At 34.0% G+C, this 23,329-nt stretch overlaps 1 protein-coding gene across 2 annotated transcripts in view; it reads right to left on the minus strand.

Moving 5' to 3' along the window:
* ANKS1B (ankyrin repeat and sterile alpha motif domain containing 1B) overlaps positions 1-23,329 on the minus strand; it is a 1,101,801-nt gene that overhangs the window by 641,654 nt on the left and 436,818 nt on the right. For both annotated transcript variants that reach the window (XM_047867387.1, XM_047867386.1), the window contains exon 11: positions 9,340-9,476. In XM_047867387.1, the coding sequence (XP_047723343.1) occupies positions 9,340-9,476 (137 nt within the window). The remainder of the gene's footprint in view (positions 1-9,339; positions 9,477-23,329) is intronic.

Genomic DNA, 23,329 nt, shown 5'->3' on the forward strand with positions numbered 1-23,329 from the left:
AATTCCTTGTTTTTCTGATAGATAATGAAGGATTTCACCAAAAGAAGATAAACGAAAATGAATAATATTCCACTGGTGTATGAATGGCATGACCTTCACATAGAATGATGGTGATTTCAGTCATTAATAGAATATGCAGTTCATAGAGGATGCTTTCTAGATTCTGGCTTTTTCCTCTCCTGCATTAGGTCAAGCTGACCCAACACTGTGCCAATTTATCTTCATTGGCTTCTCTCACATGCCAAATTTTAGGAGTTTATACTTCCTATTGCTCTCTTATCCAGAACTCTTAGGAATGAAATTCTGGAGTCAGTGATTACCCCATATTTGGCCAGCATCATCCTAGATAGATTCAAATGATTTGGGAAACTTTAAAAGTCTCCCACTTACATTTGTTAAAGTCCAAAGTTGCTATCATCTCATTTGTGAATGAGACCATAGGAGTAAGAAGATTGTCTGTCAAAAGCTGTATTTCAAATGTGGGCACACATGATTTAACCACCACTGTAATAACAATTTGGGTTGCTATATGGTTTTACAATTTATACCACACTGTGGCACATTTTATCCGGTTTGAGTTTTACTAGGTAATCACATGAGGCAAATATCACTGACTTTACTGACAAATTGAGGTCATAAAGGTTACATAAGAGGCAGGTATGTGACAGAAGCATGATTAAAATTTAATTCCCATAAAAAGTCATATCCGAGAAAAATTTATATATGATTCCATGAGTTTCATAGACCATCTACAGCCTATCCAAAAATACTGGGTTAAAAATTCTTGCCTTTAGAGATATTGATTTAATTGGTCTGAGATTAGGACCAGATATTTTTTTAAAAGATCCCAGGAAATTCTAATTTGTCAAGGCCTACTGGCCAATTGTTGGGTCACTAAATTCTTTTTCATTTTTTTCCCTTTCCAAATTGTTATTTCTTTCATCTAAGATTATTTTCTGTATTTTCTTATCTTTCTGCCTTTAACCTTCTTTCACTTAGCTTTGGTGGCAAGACTCCAAATTATTGAATACAGTCTTCTTTGTTTCCCAATTTTGGGGTAAAACCGTTGCCATCTATGTTTCTGCTCTTCTTCCTTTTTCCAATCTATTATTCTCCTTTTAAACTTCATCAAGTCTCTGGAATATCAATATTCCACCTTTATCATTTTCTCCACAATGAGCTAATTAACATTAATAGACTACTGGATTTAGGAGACCAGAGCTCTTCCAGTCAGTGGCTTTGTAACGCTGGGAATTATTCGACCTTCTTAATCTCGGCCCCAATCAGTAAAATAAAGAAAAAAAGTGCCTACCTTGTAGGGTTTTTATAAGAAATAAATGAACACACACACAATAATAAAAATAAATGGCTCAATACTCAACAATAAAAAAAATTTAAAGATTATTTCTTTGAAGGTCTTTTTATTCTTTATTTTTGTGGCAACTCAATACAATGTTCTGTACTCTGAGTTATATGCATTTGCTTTTTACATACCCACTCTTATTTCTAATTTTACAATTTAGCATATGTATTCTATAACCCCCAGTGCCCAGTAAAATGTTATTCTAGATTTGGCAGGAATTTTATGTAACCCCATAATGGAAGGGAGAGATACTATGGCTTATTATTAAATTAATTTATTACTACCTCATTAAACACACAAAAAATAAAGAAGAATATCTGAAATATTTAATTCCTTGAGGTTGATATATCACCTGATTTAAAGAGTCCATCAGAAGCAAGAATTCAGAAGCAGCTCATCTTTCTTTTTTTTTTTTTTTTTAGGTTTTCTTTTTCAATATATGAAGTTTATTGTCAAACTGGTTTCCATACAGCACCCAGTGCTCATCCCAAAAGGTGCCCTCCTCAGTACCCATCACCTACCCTCCCCTCCCTCCCACCCCCATCAACTCTCAGTTTGTTCTCAGTTTTTAAGAGTCTCTTATGCTTTGGCTCTCTTCCACTCTAACCTCTTTTTTTTTCCTTCCCCTCCCCCATGGGTTTCTGTTAAGTTTCTCAGGATCCTGAGAAGCTCATCTTTCTTTAAATTATCTATCTCCCTTAGTCTCTTGTGATAACTGGACCCTTGACTTTTTCTTTTCTTTATCCATAGGCCTGTTTGCTACTTTTTGATAGGGTCCCTCCTTATCTACAGAAGAATGCAGCCTAAAGTAATTTCATTCTGTTGAATTCTACTTAGGATGGGATTTAAATTATGTGGCAGGACCTGGACAATACCAGGAACACCTCAAGACGATCAGAACTTTCATATTGATCAGGTTGACTTCTTGTTAGCATCTACCTATGTTCATTAAAATGTTATAATGTTCAATATTAAGTACATGCTTGGATGATCTCAGTACTATTGTACTAAGTCTCTTTTTCTGCCTCCACCTACAGCCACTTCTCAAATGCCCTCCTCTGTAATTTTACACTTGATGTGTGTTATAAAACAGGAGAAAGAAATGGAAAAACCCATCAGGCTAAAACCACCACGAAGGGCACAGCTCAAGAATCCAGTGCTCTAACAGTTAATGCTTTATCTAACATGTTTCTAGCATCCAGCAATGCCAAGAGTGTTTGTATTAGGAAGCTAATTACATTTATTTTTTTTTAAATTTTTTTTAACGTTTATTTATGTTTGAGAAAGAGAGAGACAGAGCATGAACGGGGGAGGGTCAGAGAGAGGGAGACACAGACTCTGAAACAAGCTCCAGGCTCTGAGCTGTCAGCACAGAGACCGATGCGGGGCTCGAACTCACGGACTGTGAGATCATGACCTGAGACAAAGTTGGCCGCTTAACCGACTGAGCCACCCAGGCGCCCCGGAAGCTAATCAGTCCTCCCATTATGAAATTTAACATTTTAGTCCCCATCACTCGTCTCTCAAATCAACTTTTAGTTTCCTCTTTCTCATTCTCTACAACCAAGTTTAATTTCTTGCATCAAAAATAAAAGAAAAACTATTTCATCAATTTTGCCCTTCCTTCAACATACTGCCATATTACTTTCTTTCCTTTTACAAGCAAATTATTCAAAAGATTAATCTGCAATGTACTGCTTTTCTCCAACTCTTCAACTCTCCATATCATAAGCTTCTACCTTCTCCACTTGAAGGAAATTGTATTCTTGAAGGGCTTTGCCCTCAAAATCACCAAATAAAGTGACATTTTGATCTCCCTTACCTTATCACCCTATGAGTTTTGACAATGTTGACTAATCTCTTCTTCAACTTTCTTTTCTCTTTTTATGTTCATGATAATGTTTGGCCTTTTCTCTTTTATATCTCTCAGTGTTCTTTCTCTCTTTTGCTAAGGCCTTCTTCCTGAAGTGTATGTGAAGAAGTTACTTAAACTTCCTGGTTCTCAATTTTCTCATCTACAAAATTAGAATAATAACATCAATTCCAAAAATTTATGAAAATTTTATATTATGTGCTCAACAAATATTATATTCCTTAAGTGTAAACATTTCCCAGCATTCTGTCTTTGGTACTATCTCCCTTTACCAGCAAATTCTATAAATGACTGTAAAATCTTTACCCTAAACTCCTACCTCTCTCACCAGAGCTCTACTCCAATATTTCCAATTTGCATATCATGCCCAACATTCAACACATTTACAAAACCAAATTTATCATCCTTCTCCCTCACCAAAATGAACTTCTGCTCAAGTCTTTCCTATATCTATAAATATCATTCCAAAATCCCAGCCGACTGGGTTTAAGTCATTAGTCATCTCTGACTCCCTTAGATCTAATCCATCTCTCCGTACACTAATGCTTTGTCCAAATTGTCTTTTGCATCAAATACTACAGAAAAAAGATAAAACATCATAACCAAGTCATATTTATCCCAGAAATGCAAAGTTGAATTAACATTAGTAAATAAAGAATGTGACTTATCACATTGATGGAACAAAAGAAAAAAATTATATGATTAAATAAATATATACAGAAAAAAGAAAATATCAATACCTTTTTATGTTATAAACTCTCAGCAAAATAGGAGTATAAGGGTACATACAAAAAACTTATAGTTGATATTATGTTTAATACTGAATTCTTTCCATCAAAGTTAGAGAACAAGACAAGGACTTTTAGTTTTACCACCTCTACATCATTGCATTGTAGTCACAGCAGTAAGAAAAAGAAAAAGAAGGTATAAAGACTAGAAAAGAAGTAAAACCATCATTATTCTTGATAACAGAAAAAACTCTAAGAAATTAAAAAGAAACTACTATAACTTTTAAATGAAATTATCCAGGTGGTAGGATACAAGGATAAAATAAAATTCAATTGCATTTCTATGTACCAACACAATTGGAAAGTGAAAGTAATAAACAATACTAAAGCATTAAATCAACTCAATGAAGACAAGAAAGTCTTTTTCTGAGTAGGAAAGTAATGCATTTCAACTCCTACCTCACACCATACAACAACAATTTGAGATGAATCATAGAACTAAATGTAAAAGCAAGAACCAGAAATCTTCTGTAAAAAATATAGGTGCACATATTCACTACCTGGACAAGACCCAAAAAACACTACCCATGAAAGATGACAATTGATAAATTGGATATCAATTGATAAATTGATAAATTAAAACATTCTGTTCACCAAATTCACCATTAAAAATATTTAGGTAAAACACAGACTGAGGAAAAACATTTGCAGTGCAGAAACCTGACAAAGGACTCATATCTTTAGGAATTACAAGACAATTTATAAATAATTACTACAACCAGAAATTTAAACAACTCCATTAAAAAAAACTTGAATAGGCGCTCCTCAAAAGATCTAAGAATGGTCAATAACCACAGGAAAAGGTGCTCAATATTATTAGTTACAAGAAAAATGCAAATTAAAACTATAATGAGAAATCTTTTCACACCCATAAGAATGATTAAAGTAAAAAAAATTTAAAAGTCTAATACACCAAAAGTCTGAGAGAATGTGGAGAAACTAAAATTCTCACACCTTTCTCTTGTGATTATAAAATGGAACAACTACTCTGAACAGTTCTTGGGAAGTTTCTTATAAAGTTATTTACTCATCTACTTTATGACCCAACAATTCCACTCTTTGGTATGTATACAAAAACATATGCCCATAAAACGATTTGAATGTGAGTATTCACAGCACATTCGTTCAAAATATCAAACAGCAGGAAAACAACACAAGTATCAATCAACAGGAAAATGGATAAACAAATTGTACTATATTAATCCAAGAGAATACTACTCAGCAATAAAGGAACAATATGAGTGAATCCCAAAAACATTATGTTGAGTGAAAAAAGTCAGCCATTGACATACACAAAACACACACACACTGGAGGATTCCATTTATGTAAAGTCCAAGAATAGACAATTCTAATCTATGGCAATAATAATCAGAAAGAAGTTGTTTTCGGGGCACTTGGATGGCTCAGTTGGTTAAGGAACCAACTTCGACTCAGGTCATGGTCTCTTGCTGTGAGTTTAAAGCCCCATGTCAGTCTGTGCTGACAGCTCAGAGCCTGGAGCCTGCTTGGGATTCTGTGTCTCCATCGCTCTCTGCCCCTCCCCCACTCACATTCTGTGTCTCTCTGTCTCTCAAACATGAATAAACATTAAAAAAGAAAGAAAGAAAGAAGTTGCTTTCAAGGAGGGAATGGGGGTAGTTGATTGAAAAGGGGCATGAAGCAACTTTCAGGGATGATGACAATGTTTTAATATCTTGCTTTGAGTGGTGATTACACCTACATATGCAATGGTCAAAATTCATTAAATTTTGTTTTATTCTTCAGTTGGGGAGAAAAAAAAAGATGCTTCACCAAGAAAACATTTTAAAAGAAGAAAAGTTATTGCAAGAAGCATGTAATTAGTAGAAAGAAGAACACTTGGTGTGTCAACAGACTTACCTAAAATTTTTTTCAATGGCAATATTTTTTCAAGTGTTTTGAAGTCCTTTTTTTGAGTTTCAAAATAATTTTATTTTCAAATATAAGTAAATAAACCCACCCTTGTGGATTCATTTAAATAGAAAAACTCAGCCTTGTGGGTCAATATAGTGGAGAAAAACAAAGAATAACCAGTAGCATATAAATATTTCAGTGTCTGTTAATTGAAAATAGAATGCTTCATAATCTGGACATTTTTAAGATACGAAAGAGCCCAAAGAGGCAAAGGTAAAAAGATCAAACACAAGATGCAGAACTAACAGCTGTGACTTAGTGAGTTAATAAATATGCTGAATAAGTCAAACTCAACAAAGCACTGCAAGTTGGTAGCTTCCAAGTAATTAACACACCAACCAGAAACACATGCAATGTGTAATCAGGCCTACCTCATTTTGACAGCAAGGACTCTTTGGTTACAATGGATATTCTCCATTAATAGGTAGTTATGGAAAGTATGTTAGGTAAAGGCATGCATGAAGCAAAGGGGAAGTAACCTAACTTGCTCTATCTAAGCAGTCTTTGTTTGCAGTGAATGAGATGAAAGTTCTGTTTTCATTTCTATCTATTCTATCATTTCTATTTATTCTTTCTCATTCTTCTTACAAGACTGAATACATCTACTACTAACACCTGGGCAAATAAATGTAAATTCATGGATAACAGTTGTATTTATACTTTTGTTTCCAAGGCTCATCAACAGTTTCAAGAGTGAAATGATCATTCCAACCATGTTATTAATTTCTAATTAGTAAATAAAAAAACGTATTTGAATACTACCACAAGTCATTCTAACTTCACATTTCCTACATTTCCACACATAAAGCCAGAATTAGCAGACACTTTAGAGGATTAAATCTGTGATCAAAATATAGGCTCTTATATAAGCTAACCAATAATTATCTTTTCTTTGAAACAGTTAACTCTTGACAATGTTCCATCTCTGATACACCTGTGACTTGTCAGAGCACACCAGAGAGTCTGTTACACTGTCCATCTAGCTATCCCCCATCCATGCCCTCTAGTCTCCAAACCCTTTCTTGAAATCATGTGTCTGACCTATACTCCCTCATAATTACCTCCACTTGAATCTTCTACTTCCTGCTCTCTGCCATGAATATGGAGCCCAGAAGATCAGAAGAAATAAGTATAACACCAAAGTCTTTGAGACAAAAGTAAGAGTAGTCCAAGTGAGGTTATATTATTTTCCAACTATACACCTTAGCTGCTACTGTTCTATTACATACATACTTTCAGGCTGCACTGGTTCAAATTTAAATACCATCACCATTGGTTTCCTGAATTTCTCACTTCATTTTTTTTCCTTCCTAAATCATCATTATAACATCTAAGAAAGGAAGGTAGAATCAGTTGCCTTCATAAACATTTAACAATGGACAGAACCAAGGAATAGAGTCAAAAGGAATTTCTGGCTTTCATACTACCAATACTTTTTTTCAGTTTACCTAAAATAAACTAAAATAGAATAGAGAATGCAAAGAAGGATTTACAGAGTAAGATCCCTTAGAATTGGTTAGATTACAAATATGTAGAAAGAAAATCTGCTTTTTATTCACTGAGTGGCTAAATGCACTTCCATTAGATAGTTTATGCTGATGTAAAAATAAATGTGTTCAGTAATGGATGTTAACATATATATAAGATAATCTCCTACCTAAGTAATTAAAAATGCTGAAAATGTAATGGCTGCACAATAACACTAGAAACACCTTCATATAATGAGAGAACAAGTGAAGATAAATGTGACATTTAGCATCTAAATCTGGCTTTAATGAGGTTTATGTCTTGAAGCAAATGAAGTAGATCAAATTTTTCTGGAAGAAAAGAAGGGATCTTTGAAGACACTTCCTCTTCCACACAGTTGGACACTGTGAAATGTTACCTTGCCAAAATGAACTTGTAAGTCCCATCCTCATACAGATGTTGTACAACCTCTAGAAGATTTTTCTAACCTCTGAGCAGGAGGAGACAACTATTATACTGAAGGGAAAAAAAGGAACTTGAATCAGTTGCACAATTAGCCCCTTTGTAGTGTCAACAGCTTTATTCATAACACAATATCACATTCCCTTGAAATTAATGATGGTTAAATGAAACTATTTATATGAAAGTGTTCTATAAATATAGTGAATATTTAAGGTCAAAATGCTATTTATTGATGAGGATGATTATAATGAAAATAAACTAAAATAAATCATACTGAAGAAGGTAAGATATTAAGCAAATCATTGCTCATTTAGACCAAAACAGTCTTAAAAAGAGACATTTGTCTTACAAATTGGCTCAAAGGATTTGCTCATACTATATATCTAAGTGGATGGTGAATGGCATTGATTGGATCCAAAGTCCCCCTCTCTTGGATTTTATGAGGCCCATTCAGAATGAGCCAGGTTGAGAACACCACCAATTCCATGTTCTGAGTCCATCTGTTGGCAAAAATATAATGCAAACAGCTTTATAAGTGCTATTTTCAATGAAATATCACAGAACAGCTTGTCCCAATGATATTTCTAAAGCTTGCCTGCAAACCGCCTACTGGAAAATCCAACTGAAAGAGAAGAGGGAAGAGAAAGAAACCCATACATACAAGTGACAGAAATGAAAAAAGGACAAAAGGTAGAGAGAGACAAGCTAGAGAAAAGTGAGCACTGGAGAAAAATAAGGTGCAAAGAGGGGTGCAATATTAAACATGGACAAAAGGAGGGGCGCCTGGGTGGCTTAGTTGATTAAGTGTCTGACTTCAGCTCAAGTAATGATCTCGCAGTTTGTGAGTTCAAGCCCTGCATCAGGCTCTGTGCTGACAGCTCAGAGCCTGGAGCCTGCTTTGGATTCTGTGTCTCCCTCTCTCTCTGCCCCTCCTCCTCTCACACTCTGTCTCTCTCTCTTTCAAAAATAAATAAATATTAAAAGAAATTTTTTAAACAAGGACAAAAGGCAACCACAAGGAATAGAGAATGTAAAGAAAATATATCAAAACAACTTCGGTTGGAAGATGGAGAGGTGATCACAACTAATGCAGCATGTCGAGAGAAGTGAAGACAAAAGGAGCATGAAAACCCAGAAAACATGTAATAGTTTAATAATTGGAGCATAATTATTAAAATGTAGTGAGAGAAAAGTGATATGAAATAGTCAATTTTCTAAGTTTCACTTGTTTTTTCACGTGATATATAAATTCATTTTTCCAAAAGCTAGTATGGATTTCAGTATCTGTCATCAACTCCAAGGTTAGGAAACATCCTCTTCCAAGTCTCTTCTTTTAATCTAAAAATCTATTTGCATATCATAAAATAGTCCAAGCACTACAATATAAGCAGTATACACGCAATGATTCCAAAACAAAATACACTACTGCAGGTGATGTCATCTGGGCACTTACCTGGGGTCGAATAACTTTTACAATATTTTTGAGGGCTGTGTCAGGGGATGGAGGTGAGCAGTCGGGTGTTGGGCCTGTTGAGCTGTTTCTATGGTTACTACTTCCTGGAGCAGTAATTGCTACCTCAGATGCATTATCTGTGAATAAAAATAGAACTGCCATAAACCTTATCACTCAGTTTACCTTTTAAGACTTGAAATTACTTTAGTGAACATGAATTGAGAATTCAGCTTAAAACTGGTATCAATTACAAGATCATAATGAGGAATGTGCATAGCAGTATATTTTAAAGATAATGTTTACTGAATGCTTTACTTTCTTTTGTAATGGTAAATATCATACCCTGTAGTATTATTCCAAAAAGGAAGAGTATTATTATTCAATTCATGATAGATACCCAATACAGCTATTAAGAATGCCTTTACTATACAAAGGGCAAAACTTCACCTTAACTAAAAACAATATGATTTTTTTATATGATTGGGCTAACTTTTCCCCATAATCTTTCATATGGGTATTGATATTTATTAAAGTGGAAGTTTCATATCTTCCTGAGTCATAAAACCCAAATTCAAGCCTCCTGAAAGCACGTCCCCCAGAAATCCCTCAAACTATAGAGAACCATCCTGGTGAATTAAAATTGAGGAAAAACTGACATGTGTGAACAATGGTTTTACAATGTAGACTAACACAAAACAATCACACCCAGATAAACACATCTTCTATAATCAAGCTAATCGAATGAAATTTCAAAAATCTAAATTATTTCTCTCTTTTGCTCAGTATGAGGGTCAAAGGAAAAATAAAGTGATAACTTTAAAATCAGCAACATGCATAAAACTCTCTTCTTAAATTTTTATCAAAACAAAATAACAAAAAAGATGCAGTTTTAGAATGTTTAAAACACTTGGAAAAGGATGGGAAAGTTCCAAAAATAACTCTTGGTAGCACATAGAAGTTATATTATTTTAACAACAATTTGACAATCCTCTATAGCTTTGTTTGGAAACTGTTGCAAGCTCAAATCTAAAACAAATTACTTCCTTGTTATGTTTTTAATTAGTTCCCAATAAGTTTCTGTTCTAGACAGCTGAATTGATGCAAAGACTGAGACTGTCAATTCTTTATGGACCTGCAAGGTTTTGTATTCTATGGCCATTGCCTACAGTCCCAAGTAAAAAGTAGTAAGTTATGAAGATGCCTCTTGCTCATAAAAAGTGAGGGGATGAAAACTCTACCCACATAAAAACATAATTCAGTTTCACTGGGGAGTCCAGACATAGGCTTATGAAACAAAAATATATAAGTGTGATATATTGAATTAAATAGATCATTTATTAAATAAGTCTTAACAGTGTCCAGAGCTTACTCTTGACTCAGGTTTAATGGATAAGGTGAGATCTGAATTAGCATCTCAAGAAACACAGAGTTCCAAAAGACAGTAATATGGGGTGGTCTTCTGACTAGGATATAATTGGTATGAGTAACTACTGAATCAGAGACAAAATATCAGTCAGCAAGACAATGAAAAGAAGTCCTGATTCTCTCCAATTTGTCCCTCCCTTTCATTCATTCAACCATACATCTAAAATCATTTACTTGGGGGCAACTATGTATCAGGTATTATGTTATGTTCTAAGGATAAATGGAAAAGAGCCTCTAGGCAGAGGGTAGAGGGTAGGGAAAGATAGGTGGAGCACAGAGGACTTTTAGGGCAGTAAAACTATTCTGTATGATATGATAACAGTGGATACATGTCATTATACATTTGCCTAAACCCATCAAGAGTGAATCTTAGCATAAACTATGGACATTGGATGATAATGATGGGTCAATGTAGATTCACTGATTGTAACAAATGTACCAGTATGGTGGGTCATGTCCATAGTGGGGGAAGCTGTGCTTGTGTGGGGGCAGGGTACAAGAGAAACTTCGATACTCGATGCTCAGTTTTTCTACAAACCTAAAACTGCTTTGAAAAACTAAGTTTAATAAAATGTTTAAAAATCCATGCCTTTAAGAAGTATACAGTCAAATGTGATATCAGAATTGTAGACAAAGTATAATGCCATATAACTTGAGATTTTATAACAGATAAATGAAGCTTAATGAAAAAGCAAGGGAGGAACAATCATCAGACTGTCTGGGAAGGAAGAGGCTGTGAAAGTCTTCAGTTTTCAGGCAAGAAAGCTGGGACAGATCATAAAACATAAGGGCATGGAGATAAAAAGAGAATAGATAAAGATATTGTTTTATGTTAGGAAGAAGCTGGAGATAAGTTTAAATAAGGAAAAGGAAGTTTTGTTGGTATATAGTATATATTTAATTCTGAAGTGATATAGTAATAATAATAGCTAATGTTTACTGAACTCCAGTGAAATAATGTTAGAGTCTTTATTTTCATTATTTATTCTCTCTTTTGTATATTCATTGTCTTTCTGTGTTGCATTCTGAATAGCTTTTTATACTCATTTTCCAGTTTATTAGCTCTTTTTCGGCAATGTCGAGTCTGCTATCAAACTATTTTCTTAATTTCGCTGATATTTCACATTTCTAAAATTTCTATTTGGTTCTTTTTCAAATATGCAACATCACTATTTGGCATTTTTCAGTTTCCTAACAATTTCTTTTTTTTTAATTTTTTTTTTACATTTATATATTTTTGAGAGACAGAGACAGATCATGAAGAGGGGAGGAGCAGAGAGAGAGGGAGACACAGAATCTGAAGCAGGCTCCAGGCTCCGAGCTGTCAGCACAGAGCCTGACATGGGGCTTGAACTCACAAAATGCAAGATCATGACCTAGGCTGAAGTCAGATGCTTAACTGACTGAGCCATCCAGGAGCCCCTAGTTTCCTGACAATTTCAAGCTTGTTTTTATTTACTGGAAAATAGCAAGCAATTATTGTTGTTGTTGTTGTTAATCTGTGCCTGATAATTCCAATACCTGAAGTCTTCATGGATCTGTTTCTGTATCTCTGGCTCTCACTCATGGTATTTCATTCCATTATCTGTCTCATCTTCAATTCTGTGCTATTTGCTACTCAACTTTTGTTAGCGCAAGATAAACAACACTAAATCCAATTCTTTGCCTTTTAGCAAATGCTACTATAAAAAAGCATACAAACTTACATTCTAATACCAGATACTGAAGTCTGTGGAAAACTTGTCTGCTCAATGTTGGACAATTTATTTAACTTCTCTGGACTTCAGTTTTCTTAACTTTAAAAATGAAAATGATTAATAACTGTCTAGAAGAAAATTATTGTTTATGTGTGCAGATAAAATGAGAGAATACATATGAAAAGTAAATAGCATGCTATCAGGCACATAGCATGGGTTTTATTTTTCCCTATGAAGTCAAATATCAAAGAATAAAATAAAACATAGAAGAGGAAAGAAAATTTAGGAAGAAAAGCAAAAAAAAATTAAACACTAATGCTTTACAGATAATACATCTAGAGTAAAGACTGTGACTACTTGGGTAGATTTTGAGACCAATATCTGTTAGCTATTAACACAAATTGGTAGAGACAGAATTTAATTCCAGGGATAAGAGATAATCCCTTGAGGAATGATTCACTGCAAGGGCTGGTCCTGGTGACTACCCTTGTGACAAAGTCAGAAAAACTGAGGCGTATTTCATGCAGACTATAAGGCAAAAGCTTTTTAATGTTTCTTATAAGTAATTTAATACATAGTACAAGACAGTGGGTAATCAAGCACTAAATTATTTAGAAAAGACTATAAATGTCTCCATCTTCTGAATCCACAATCTGTACCATTACACTGATAATTTGATTTCATAGTACCTTGTATTGTTCATTATCTCTTTCAGACTAGGCTATATTTTTGCAGACACTTATATTTTCCTTATACCCTCCATGGATCTTAGATTAATGCCTTTAAAAATACTAAATGAAATAAAGTGAATAAAGCAAAACCTGTGTGTCAATGGCAACCATCAAAAATGCCCTTGATTAAATGGAGAAAGGTGATCTGGCTTTTGTAATTCCACGGCCTTTTTTTTTGGAGAAAATCCAAATGAGAAGCATAATTTATATATCCTTTATTATATAATTTATAAAAATACCAATTATCCAGTGGAATTTGCAAAATGACAGCCTGTATCCAAGACAGTTTTACATGGTCAACCTACATTTTACACCTGCAGCTACAAAACATTGCTGATGAAAAGGAAATGAGGTGTGTAAAAACTGCTTAGAGAAAATTACTAAACATACCTGCAATTTCGAATTGAAATAAGAGACCTATCTTTTAGTCAGTTTCTCTCACTACACATAGATTAGCATTATGACTGTCCACGTTCTCTAAAATAACAAGCTTAGAAAAAGTCTTCTAACTTACTTGAGCTTTTATTTTTTTTAATTATAATTTTTTTTAATGTTTATTTATTTTTGAGAGAGACAGAGACAGAATGTGAGTGGGCTGGAGCAGAGAGAGGGAGGCACGGAATCTGAAGCAGGCCCCAGGCTCCGAGCTGTCAGCACAGAGCCTAATGCAGGGCTTGAACTCACGAGCTGTGAGATCATGACCTGAGCCGAAGTTGGACGCTCAACCAACTGAGCCACCTAGGCGCCCAAGCTTTTAGAAGTATTCTGTGAATATGAAATAATTCATGTACGATGTTACAGAATAGAATTTAACATCGTTCACCAGCGTGTACTGAGCAGTTAAAGCACAGGAACCATGCTAATTGGTATGTAGCCGACAAACAGAACTGAGATTACTTCTCCCTGGGAATTCAAGAAAAGTGTCATGGCAGAGGTCTCTGACAGATTAGTACATGAAGAGATGAGAGGGAAGGGCATTCCAGAGTTGGAAGTATGATGAGTAAAAGGTAGAGAGATAGAAAAGAATTAGGCACATTTGTGGAAGGAATAAAGAGTTCAGTTTTAATAGGATATTCATGGAGGAAATACCAAGAAATGGAAGGGTCATAAACAACACACCTGAGCTTTGAAATCAGACAAACCTAACCTGAAATCCTGCCATATTCTTTTATGGAAGTATAACTGACATACAATATCCCATTAGTATTTGGTGTACATCAAAGTGATTCAATATTTTTACATATTATGAAATGATCCTCACAGTAAGTATAGTTACCAACTGTCACTATACATTTTTATCAATTCATCTATAGACACACAACCCAAGGGTTGTTTCCATATCTTGGCTATTGTAAATAATGCTACAATGAACATAGGGGTGCATATATCCATTTGAATTGGTGTTTTCATTTTCTTTGTACAAATATCCTGAAGTGGAATTGCTGGCTTCCATGACAGTTCTATTTTTAATTTTTTGAGGAACTTTGCGAGGTATTGTTTTCCATAGTGGCTGCATTAATTGATCCACATCTTGCAACATTTGTTATTTTTTGTCTTTTTAATAATAGCCAATCTGACTGGTGTGATATGAGTATTGCTACGCCAGCTTTCTTTTTGTTTCAATGCCTTCACTTTCAGTCTATGTGTGCCTTCAGATCTGAAGTGCATCTCTTGTAGGCAGCATATAGATGGGTATTTTTTTTAACCTTCAGACACCTTATGTCTTTTGACTGGAACATTTACTCCATTAACATTTGAAGTATTCATTGATAGATGAGTACTTGTTGACATTTTGTTAATTGTTTTCAAATTGTTTTTGAAACAATTTTTCTTTTTTCTGGTCTCCTTCCTTGTGATTTGGTGGTTTTCTTTAGTGTTATGTTTAGGTTTCTTTATTTTTTTTTTTTTATCCATTGTAGGTTTTGGTTTGTGGTTACCATAAGGTACTAGCATGTGTGCATGTATGCGTGCGTGCGCATATGAGTGTGTGTGTGTGTGTGTGTAGTCTGTTTTAAGCTGAGAGTTGCTTAAACACATTCTATAAGCACTACATTTCTGATTTTCACCTCCCCCCAACATTTTAAGTTTTGACATCATATTTTACATCTTTTATTTTGTGTATCCCTTAGCTACTCAATGTACTTGTAGTTGATTTTGCTATTTTTGTCTTTTAATTTTCATACTAGATTTTTAAGTGGTTATATATATTTGCCTTGACCAATGAGATTTTTTTCTTTTATATATTTTCTTATTTCTAATTAGGGCCTTTTCTTTTCTGATTAAAGAAGACCCTTTAACATTTCTTGTAGGACTGGTTTAGTGGTGATGAACTCCCTTAGTTTTTGCTTGTCTGGGATGTGATACAGTAAGAGTAAGGTGTCAGTGAGAACAACAAACTATGTCTAGCTTCAACAATTTCGAAGACTGGATCCTTGAGCTATGGAGCCACCAAGCCAACCCCGGGCTTCTTATGCCTAGAATGTGATATGAGAGAGCAATATGTTCTATGGTATTAAAGCCATAATTATTTTGGATATCTGTAACAGCAGTCAAATTTATATCCTAACGAATGCATGGGGCAAGAGAGCTATCAGTGAGGGAGTAGACTGTCTTAGCAGGGTAAACATTTGCTATCTTGTTTTCATCCGATGCCAGTGAAATTTATATTTGATTATGACATTGTATAAGGGAAGGTAATCATTATTGTTATAATAAAAAAATGGTAAAAATCCTAACTAACAAAGGGGAAAATTACCAATAAGTCAATGAAACCAGAAAAATAAGAAAAAAGAATAAAAGAGAAAAAATAAACTAAAATAAATAAGAAACATAAAATGAAAGTAATAAAATCAAGTATGTCAGTTGTGGACATCAGTTCTTATGGAAAGAATTATCCCCCAACAAAAACAGAGATGGCTGCAATTTAGTGTCAGCTGGGTCTGTGGTTTCATCTCAGGTTTGACCAGGAACAGTTGACTTCACTCACATGGTTGTTGGCAGCACTGGATTTTCATGAACTGTTGGGCTGAGAGCCTTATTTTCTCTCTGGCTATTGACTAGAAGCTTCCCTGTTCCTTGCCATGTGGGTCTCTCTACAGAGGCTCACAATGGGACAATGGCTTGCATCAGAGTGATTAAGCCAGAGAGCAAGAGAAAACTAGCAAGACAGAAGCCAGAGCTCTTTTGTAACCTGATCTTGGAAGTGACACCTATTATTTTTGCAGTCTTCTACTCATTAGAAACAAGTCACGAGGTCCAGTCTACATATCGGGGGTAGGAATTGCACAAGGGCATAAATATCAGTAGGTGAGATAATTAGGAGTTATCTTAGAGACTTAATATCACAGTCCTGCAGGAAAAAGCTACTCTCAAACTACTGATGGCAACAGAAATGGATACAGCCATTTTGGAAAGCAATAGCATTAAGATCAGTGTCTCTTGATAGCACGGCCAACTTACCTTGGTTTGCTAGGTTCTTTCTCAGTTTTAAACCTGGAAGTCCTACATCCTGGGAACCCCTTCAGTCCTGGGCCTTGGTTAGTCACCCTACTCTGGAGCCAGGCTGTGGGGTTTAAATCATGACTCCACACTTACTAGCAATGTGAACTTGGGTAAGTTACTTAATTTCTCTGTGCCTCAGTTTCCTTATCTGTAAAATAAAAATAATAATAGCATATTTGTGGAAACTAAATGAGATAATACATGTAAAGTGCTTAAAGCAATGTATGGCACATAAAAAGTGCCCAATGATATTAAATATATTAAAATATACATATCCTTTCACTAGGGTATACACACAATTATTATCCAAACCGGGACACTTTTGATAGTGAAAGGGAGTGCTAATAACAATTATGCCAGGTCAAAAGCATAAAAGAGTATATTGAGGGAAAGTGGGATATATGATCCTTACATGTGACCTACATTGAAATGTATCTCATAGAAGTAAAAGCACCTCCATATAAGACAAGTGCACAATGATGTTTACTACTCTTTTAATGGTGGAAAAATAATGCAAAATAAAGTGAATGCTTATCAATAGAGGTGGAATAAATCATGATACATAATACCATCAAATTTTATGCAACCTTTAAAAGAGTGAATTATAGGGATAACAACTGACTTGAAGGAAGTCCTTTGAAATACTGTTGAATGAGAAAAATAATATTCAGGAAAATATATTATGACTTTCCTTTTTGTAAAACAAAAGGTTTACACTCAGAGGCAAATACTGAAGCTTGAACTTCAGGATCCCAAACTTTCATGGGCCTATTCCAATATGCTGGGAGGGTCTCTGGAAATGTTTTTGTAAATTTGGTAAAAGTAAAATATTTTAATTGCAATAAGCTCAGATTTCTTCAAATTTCTTCCAACTCCAATTTCCTTGATATCACACTTCTGTTTGTTTTTGGTAGTATTAAAATGGCTGCAGACATTTTTGGAATCTGGCTAAGGAGAAGATTAGTTTCGGATAAATTTAGTTTGGGTTTAGTGGGACATATTTGCAAGGTTTAAGTCACTCCCTTGTATAGTCCAGATGTTAAAATGGCTTCTAGAAATTCTGCTAACATCTTCTGTGCAAACTCATCTGGTATGTGACTATAAGGTTTACAGCACTACTATGATATGAGTGATATTGTGGTAAGAGTGTGGCCTAGAAATACTCGTGTACCAGAAATATTTGGTATGTACAGAAGTTAGTGTATGGAAAGTTCTTCCAAATCTTATAGCTTAGATATGAAAGAGGGTTTTTATCAAATTTGACAATAATCCTAAAAACTAGCATGGCAGTGCCAATAAGCGATTGTAAAGCTGAAAGGAGATTTTCTACAGACAAAAAAAAAAAAGCCCTAATTTTGATCAACGATGCTAAACGAGGAAAAAATTCAACAAGGAAAGATTGAATTATTTTATTTTCTCTACGTTAGCATTGTCTAAAAGAAGTATAATGTGAGCCACATATGTAACTTTAAATTTGCTAGTAGCCACATTTTTAAAAGTTTTGAAAATAGATAAAATTAATTTTAATAATGTATCATTTGGGGCGCCTGGGTGGCTCAGTCGGTTGGGCATCCGACTTCAGCTCAGGTCACGATCTCGCGGTCCGTTGATTCGAGCCCCGCATCGGGCTCTGGGCTGATGGCTCAGAGCCTGGAGCCTGCTTGGGATGCTGTGACTCCCTCTCTCTCTGCCCCTCCCCCGTTCATGCTCTGTCTCTGTCTCTCTCTGTCTCAAAAATAAATAAAATGTTAACAAAATTAAAAAAAAATAATGTATAATTTATCTCAATTTATCAAAAATATTGCATTTTCAATTATTAATAATTATATTTTACTTTCCTTTTTATGTACTAGCTCTTCATAATCTGAAGTGTAATTTACACTTTCAGCATGTGAATTCAGGTAGTAAACTTTCACTGGAAATACATGATCTGTATTTAGATTTTATAAAATTACAGTTGGAAAAGTAGATTCAACTGTAAACAAACTTGGTCTAAACATACTTAAAAGTTTTCAGATAACTGAAATGAGTAGCCAAAAATTATTTTTCCTTTAGTATTTGCATCCACATTCATATAATTATTTCATCGCTTTTGGAAGAATTGATTTGACTAAGACATAGTTTCAGCTTCAAAATTATATCTGCCCAAGTTAAGTAAGTTCCCTGAGTCAGAATTATTAATATAAAAGTCAAGAGGTATTGCATACATTTAAATTATAAGTTTGGAATCTGCTAAAAATGTTTTAAAATGTTTTATGGGACATTTAATTCTAATTTTAAGCAAATAATTTTCACTGATTCTATTTTCATTGTTGACAGCAAACTTCTTACCAAATTTACTATGCATTTGCTGGATGTACCTCTTACTACTTTCCACTTTATTATCTCAAAAAAAATTTTTTTAGACAACAAACATCTTTTTCAGTTTGCTCTGCCATGGCAAATTATAACTGGCATCATCACGAAATTTGTGACATATCATATTCCAGTCTCTCCTTTTTCCATTTAAAAGAATGCTTCAGTCATAAAATGTGTGCAAAGTGGAAAAGGAGATGAGGTGAGGGAACTGGGGAAACCCTAGTCATTGTAGGAAAATCCCAGTCCTTCCTTAGTGTGCTGGAACTTATGCATGGGGGCCCTCCAAAACTGTGTAACTACATTGGGACGATCTGCATGTTTCTACACCTAATTACCAACAGCAGAAAGGACAGTCTTTGCTTGCAGACAACTACAATCCTTATACAATGAAAGAAAAAATAAAATTGCAAACTAATAGGTATGGCATGATTCTATTTTGGTTTTATTTTATTTTCCTTAAAAAGAAATAAAGCCCATGTGTATACACATATACATGTTTGTCTATGCTTATATGTGTAAGGAGACAGCTAAAGGATATATACTGAGCTGTTAGCTTTGTCTAAATGAAGGTGGGTTAAGAAGTTAGCACAACTGGGTCAGGAAAAATGGTGAAAATGATCAGTATTGCCCTTATAAAATTATGCATTGTATTATAGGTTTTAATTCAGTACTACACACATATATTTATCATTTGTAAGCCATCCAATACAGGAAAAACCTTTTTCAAACATACTATGATTTATTATTATTGTTGTTAGTTCATAATTTCATTATATTATAATCTGAGATTGGGACCTGATTCTCTGATATGTTAAGACTGCCCTTGTGACCTAGTTAAGTAGTCAGTTTTTATAAGTGCTTTATGTATGTGTGAAAGAATACATGTATTCTCTACTGATGGGTACAGAGTTCTAAATATGTCTATTAAATCATGATTGTTAGTTGTATTATTCAACATAATATATTCTTTTTAAATTTATTTTTGTATTTTTTAGAGAGACAAAGCATGAGTAGGGAGGGAGAGAGGGAGAGAGAGAGAGAGAGAGAAAGAGAGAGAGAGAGAGAGAGAGAGAGAGAGAGAGAGAGAGAGAATCTTACCCTGGGGCCCAACGCAAGGCTTGATTACACAACCCTTAGATCACGACCTGAGCTGAAATCAAGACAGATGCTCAACCAACTGAGCCACCCAGGTGCCACTAACAAAGTATATTCCTTTTTTTTTTAATTTTCTTTACTGTTTATTTATTTTTGAGAGAGAGAGAGAGAGAGAGAGAGAGAGAGAGAGAGAGCGAGCGAGCACCAGCAGGGTTGGGGCAGACAGGGAGACACAGAATCCAAAGCAGGTTCCAGGCTCCCAGCTGTTAGCAGAGCCTGACATGAGGCTCGAACTCACAAACCATGAGATGGTGACCTGAGCCGAAGTTAACTTAACCTACTGAGCTACTCAGGCGCCCCTAACAAAGTGTATTCTTATGCTTCTTCATTTATCAAAATTCTCAGTGAAATATGATATATTAAAATCTTTCACAAATTGTGGATTTCAATTTGTCTTCAAACTCTTATCAGTTTTGGCTTTTAATATTTCAAGGCAATGTTGTATGTGAAAACGACTGAAAAATTTTGTGACTTTATACTTCTTACTATATTGTGCTTTATTCTTTTATTGTTATGTAGTATCCCTCTTTATCTCTTTTAATGTTTTAAGTTTCAACTATATTTGGACTGCTGATATTGCTTTAATGCCTTTCTTTAGGTTGTTTTCACTTGATCTTTTGTTTCTTAACCCCTTTGTGTCATTTTTACTTATGCTCACCTCCTGGAAAATTAATATAGAAAGATTTTTAAAAACTGAATCCAGTATGATTATCTTTGTCTTTTATTAATTATTTTCTATTTTTTGGTTTTGGTTTGCCATGCTTACTCTTGGCTTCGCCTCTTTTTTTCCATATTTAAGGACATTTTAATTAATAAAAATTTCTTTATTATTTTATTTTATACTACTGGTTTGTAAGATATAAATTATGTTCCTAATTTTTACTGGTTTATCTCAAAATTTTTACTAGAAATTTTGTAACAAAAAATTAAAAATTATTAAGTATCTTTGTCTAATTTCTTAGCCCACTTTACTTACTCTCTGATCATAACCCTCTATCTTCCTTGTTTTTATAGTCTGAAAATTTAATACACCTGACTGTACATTTTTAGAAGGAGGCATGATTTCTGGCTCCCTCTTGAAGTGGGGCTCTTTTAGATTCCATATCCCTGAAGGATGCAGTCTTCCTATGGATCCTGCCCATTTTGGGGCCCAGTCACCAGGTGGGATTGCCATTTAGGTTCCAATTTCTAGTTTGTGTCTCTGATCCAGTTGACAATAGAGATATTTTCTTTTTTCTTTTTTTTTTAGCACAGCTAGAATTTGTAACTTTCTCATTTTATATTGTACCCTCATCATTGTTTTCGATGCACTGGAAAATAGGGGAAGAGTTGCTTTAAAGTAAACCTGAAAGACCTTGCTGAGTTGACAGATCATGTTATAATTTTATAATCAGAAAAATGTATAATTGATTTAAAAAATAAATATAATACAAGTCTATATACATCTAATGTTCATTCACATTTATATAAAGCTATACACAGGAAAAAAAAAAAACAAGAAAGAAATAAACCAGGATGTTAACATCAGTTACCCTGATAGGTAAGATTCAGTAAAATACTTTACTTTTACTTTTTTTACTTTTCACATAGTGAACAAAATCAACAAAATTATTTATTCAGTTTTATAATGAGAGCTTATTATAATAAGTTCTATATAAGTTCATAATGATCAACTTATTTTTAAAAGGCTACTAGAAGAAAAATTAGCATTATATTAGTAGCTATATTAAAAATTATTATACTATACTAAAAAATAATAACATCAATATAACAGGTTTTCCTAAGGGGAAACAAAAGATATTTAAAATGATTTCAGAGGTTTAGAAGAATTTCTGTGTTGCTAGTTTCAGAATTAGACATATCACTCCTTTCCACACTTGTTTACAATAATCTAAGTATGCTTCTATTGAAATGATGATCCAGGATCCTCAAACTTGCCTGTGACTTAATGTCTGCTTACTTTTAAAATTTTCTAAGGAAAAGAATGTTATCTGGTTCACTGCTCTTGACTTGTTTATAGCGCAGTTTTTAGCATTCCATTATTTTCTTTTCGCTTCCTCTGTTCACAGTTGGGAGACCCAGAAGACACTAGATGACTATTCAGTAATTAATTGAAGGGTTCTATAGAAATGTACAGCATAGAAAACCCTATGTGATTAAACGGCACCTACAGTTTTTTCTTTGGGTTCTGTGCATAAATAGCAGAATACGATAACCCACAGAGAACAGATGTGGCCAAGTTTGGCAGTAAAATATCTAATTCTGGTGCACTAATGGTCTATTTGAGTCTGATTGACTCAAGAGGTATGTAGAATGCTTTAGACTTTTATTTTGCAATGTAGATAAAATCTCTCCTATTACTTTATGCCTAATGTCTCCTTTTTCTTTGTGTCTCATACACCTACGGCCTTGGAAAAGAGTAAGTCCTCAATAAATAGCTGTGGAATAAATGAATGAATGAATTATCTTATTACAAATACACAGTTTTAAACAGTAGGATGAGTTATGAGTTTAAACAGGAGGAAGAGTTATGAATCACAGTCCCTTCTCAATGACAGATTTACTTTTGAATTATCATCTCTTTCAACAAACTATTCATCTATTCTGACTTAGTTTCCTCAACTGCAATAGAAGATATGATGATAAATGTGATGAAATGATAGATCTAGAAATATTTTGTGCATTAATTCTTGGTGGAGTTTAAATAATGAAAATACTTTTAATTCTCTATTTTTCTGAACTGTTCAAACCTAGTCTGTTAATTCCCAAAAATAACCTAAGAATAAGCTATTTTTGTCTTTTCATTTTTAATAAATTGCCTCTGAGAGGCGAATGAACAATCTATTATGAGTTTCTCGAATATGTGTATTCTAATATAAATGTGAAATGTAATACATTGGATGAAATCTAGAATAAAATATAGTAACAATTTTTTTTTACTTTTTAAATGTATAATGTGACTATAGTTGGGTGTTAGTTAATTTTGCTAATGTTACTTAATTAAGACTGTAGGAGTACCTAAAGAAAGAACTAGTAGTTTTAGTATAATATTACATTAATAACATAGCATCTATGGAAAAGAATATAAAATAAATTAGTGAGTGTGCCAATTGATGTATCTGA

The sequence above is a fragment of the Prionailurus viverrinus genome, chromosome B4 (genome assembly GCF_022837055.1).
Source record: "Prionailurus viverrinus isolate Anna chromosome B4, UM_Priviv_1.0, whole genome shotgun sequence".
NCBI classification, from domain to species: domain Eukaryota; kingdom Metazoa; phylum Chordata; class Mammalia; order Carnivora; family Felidae; genus Prionailurus; species Prionailurus viverrinus.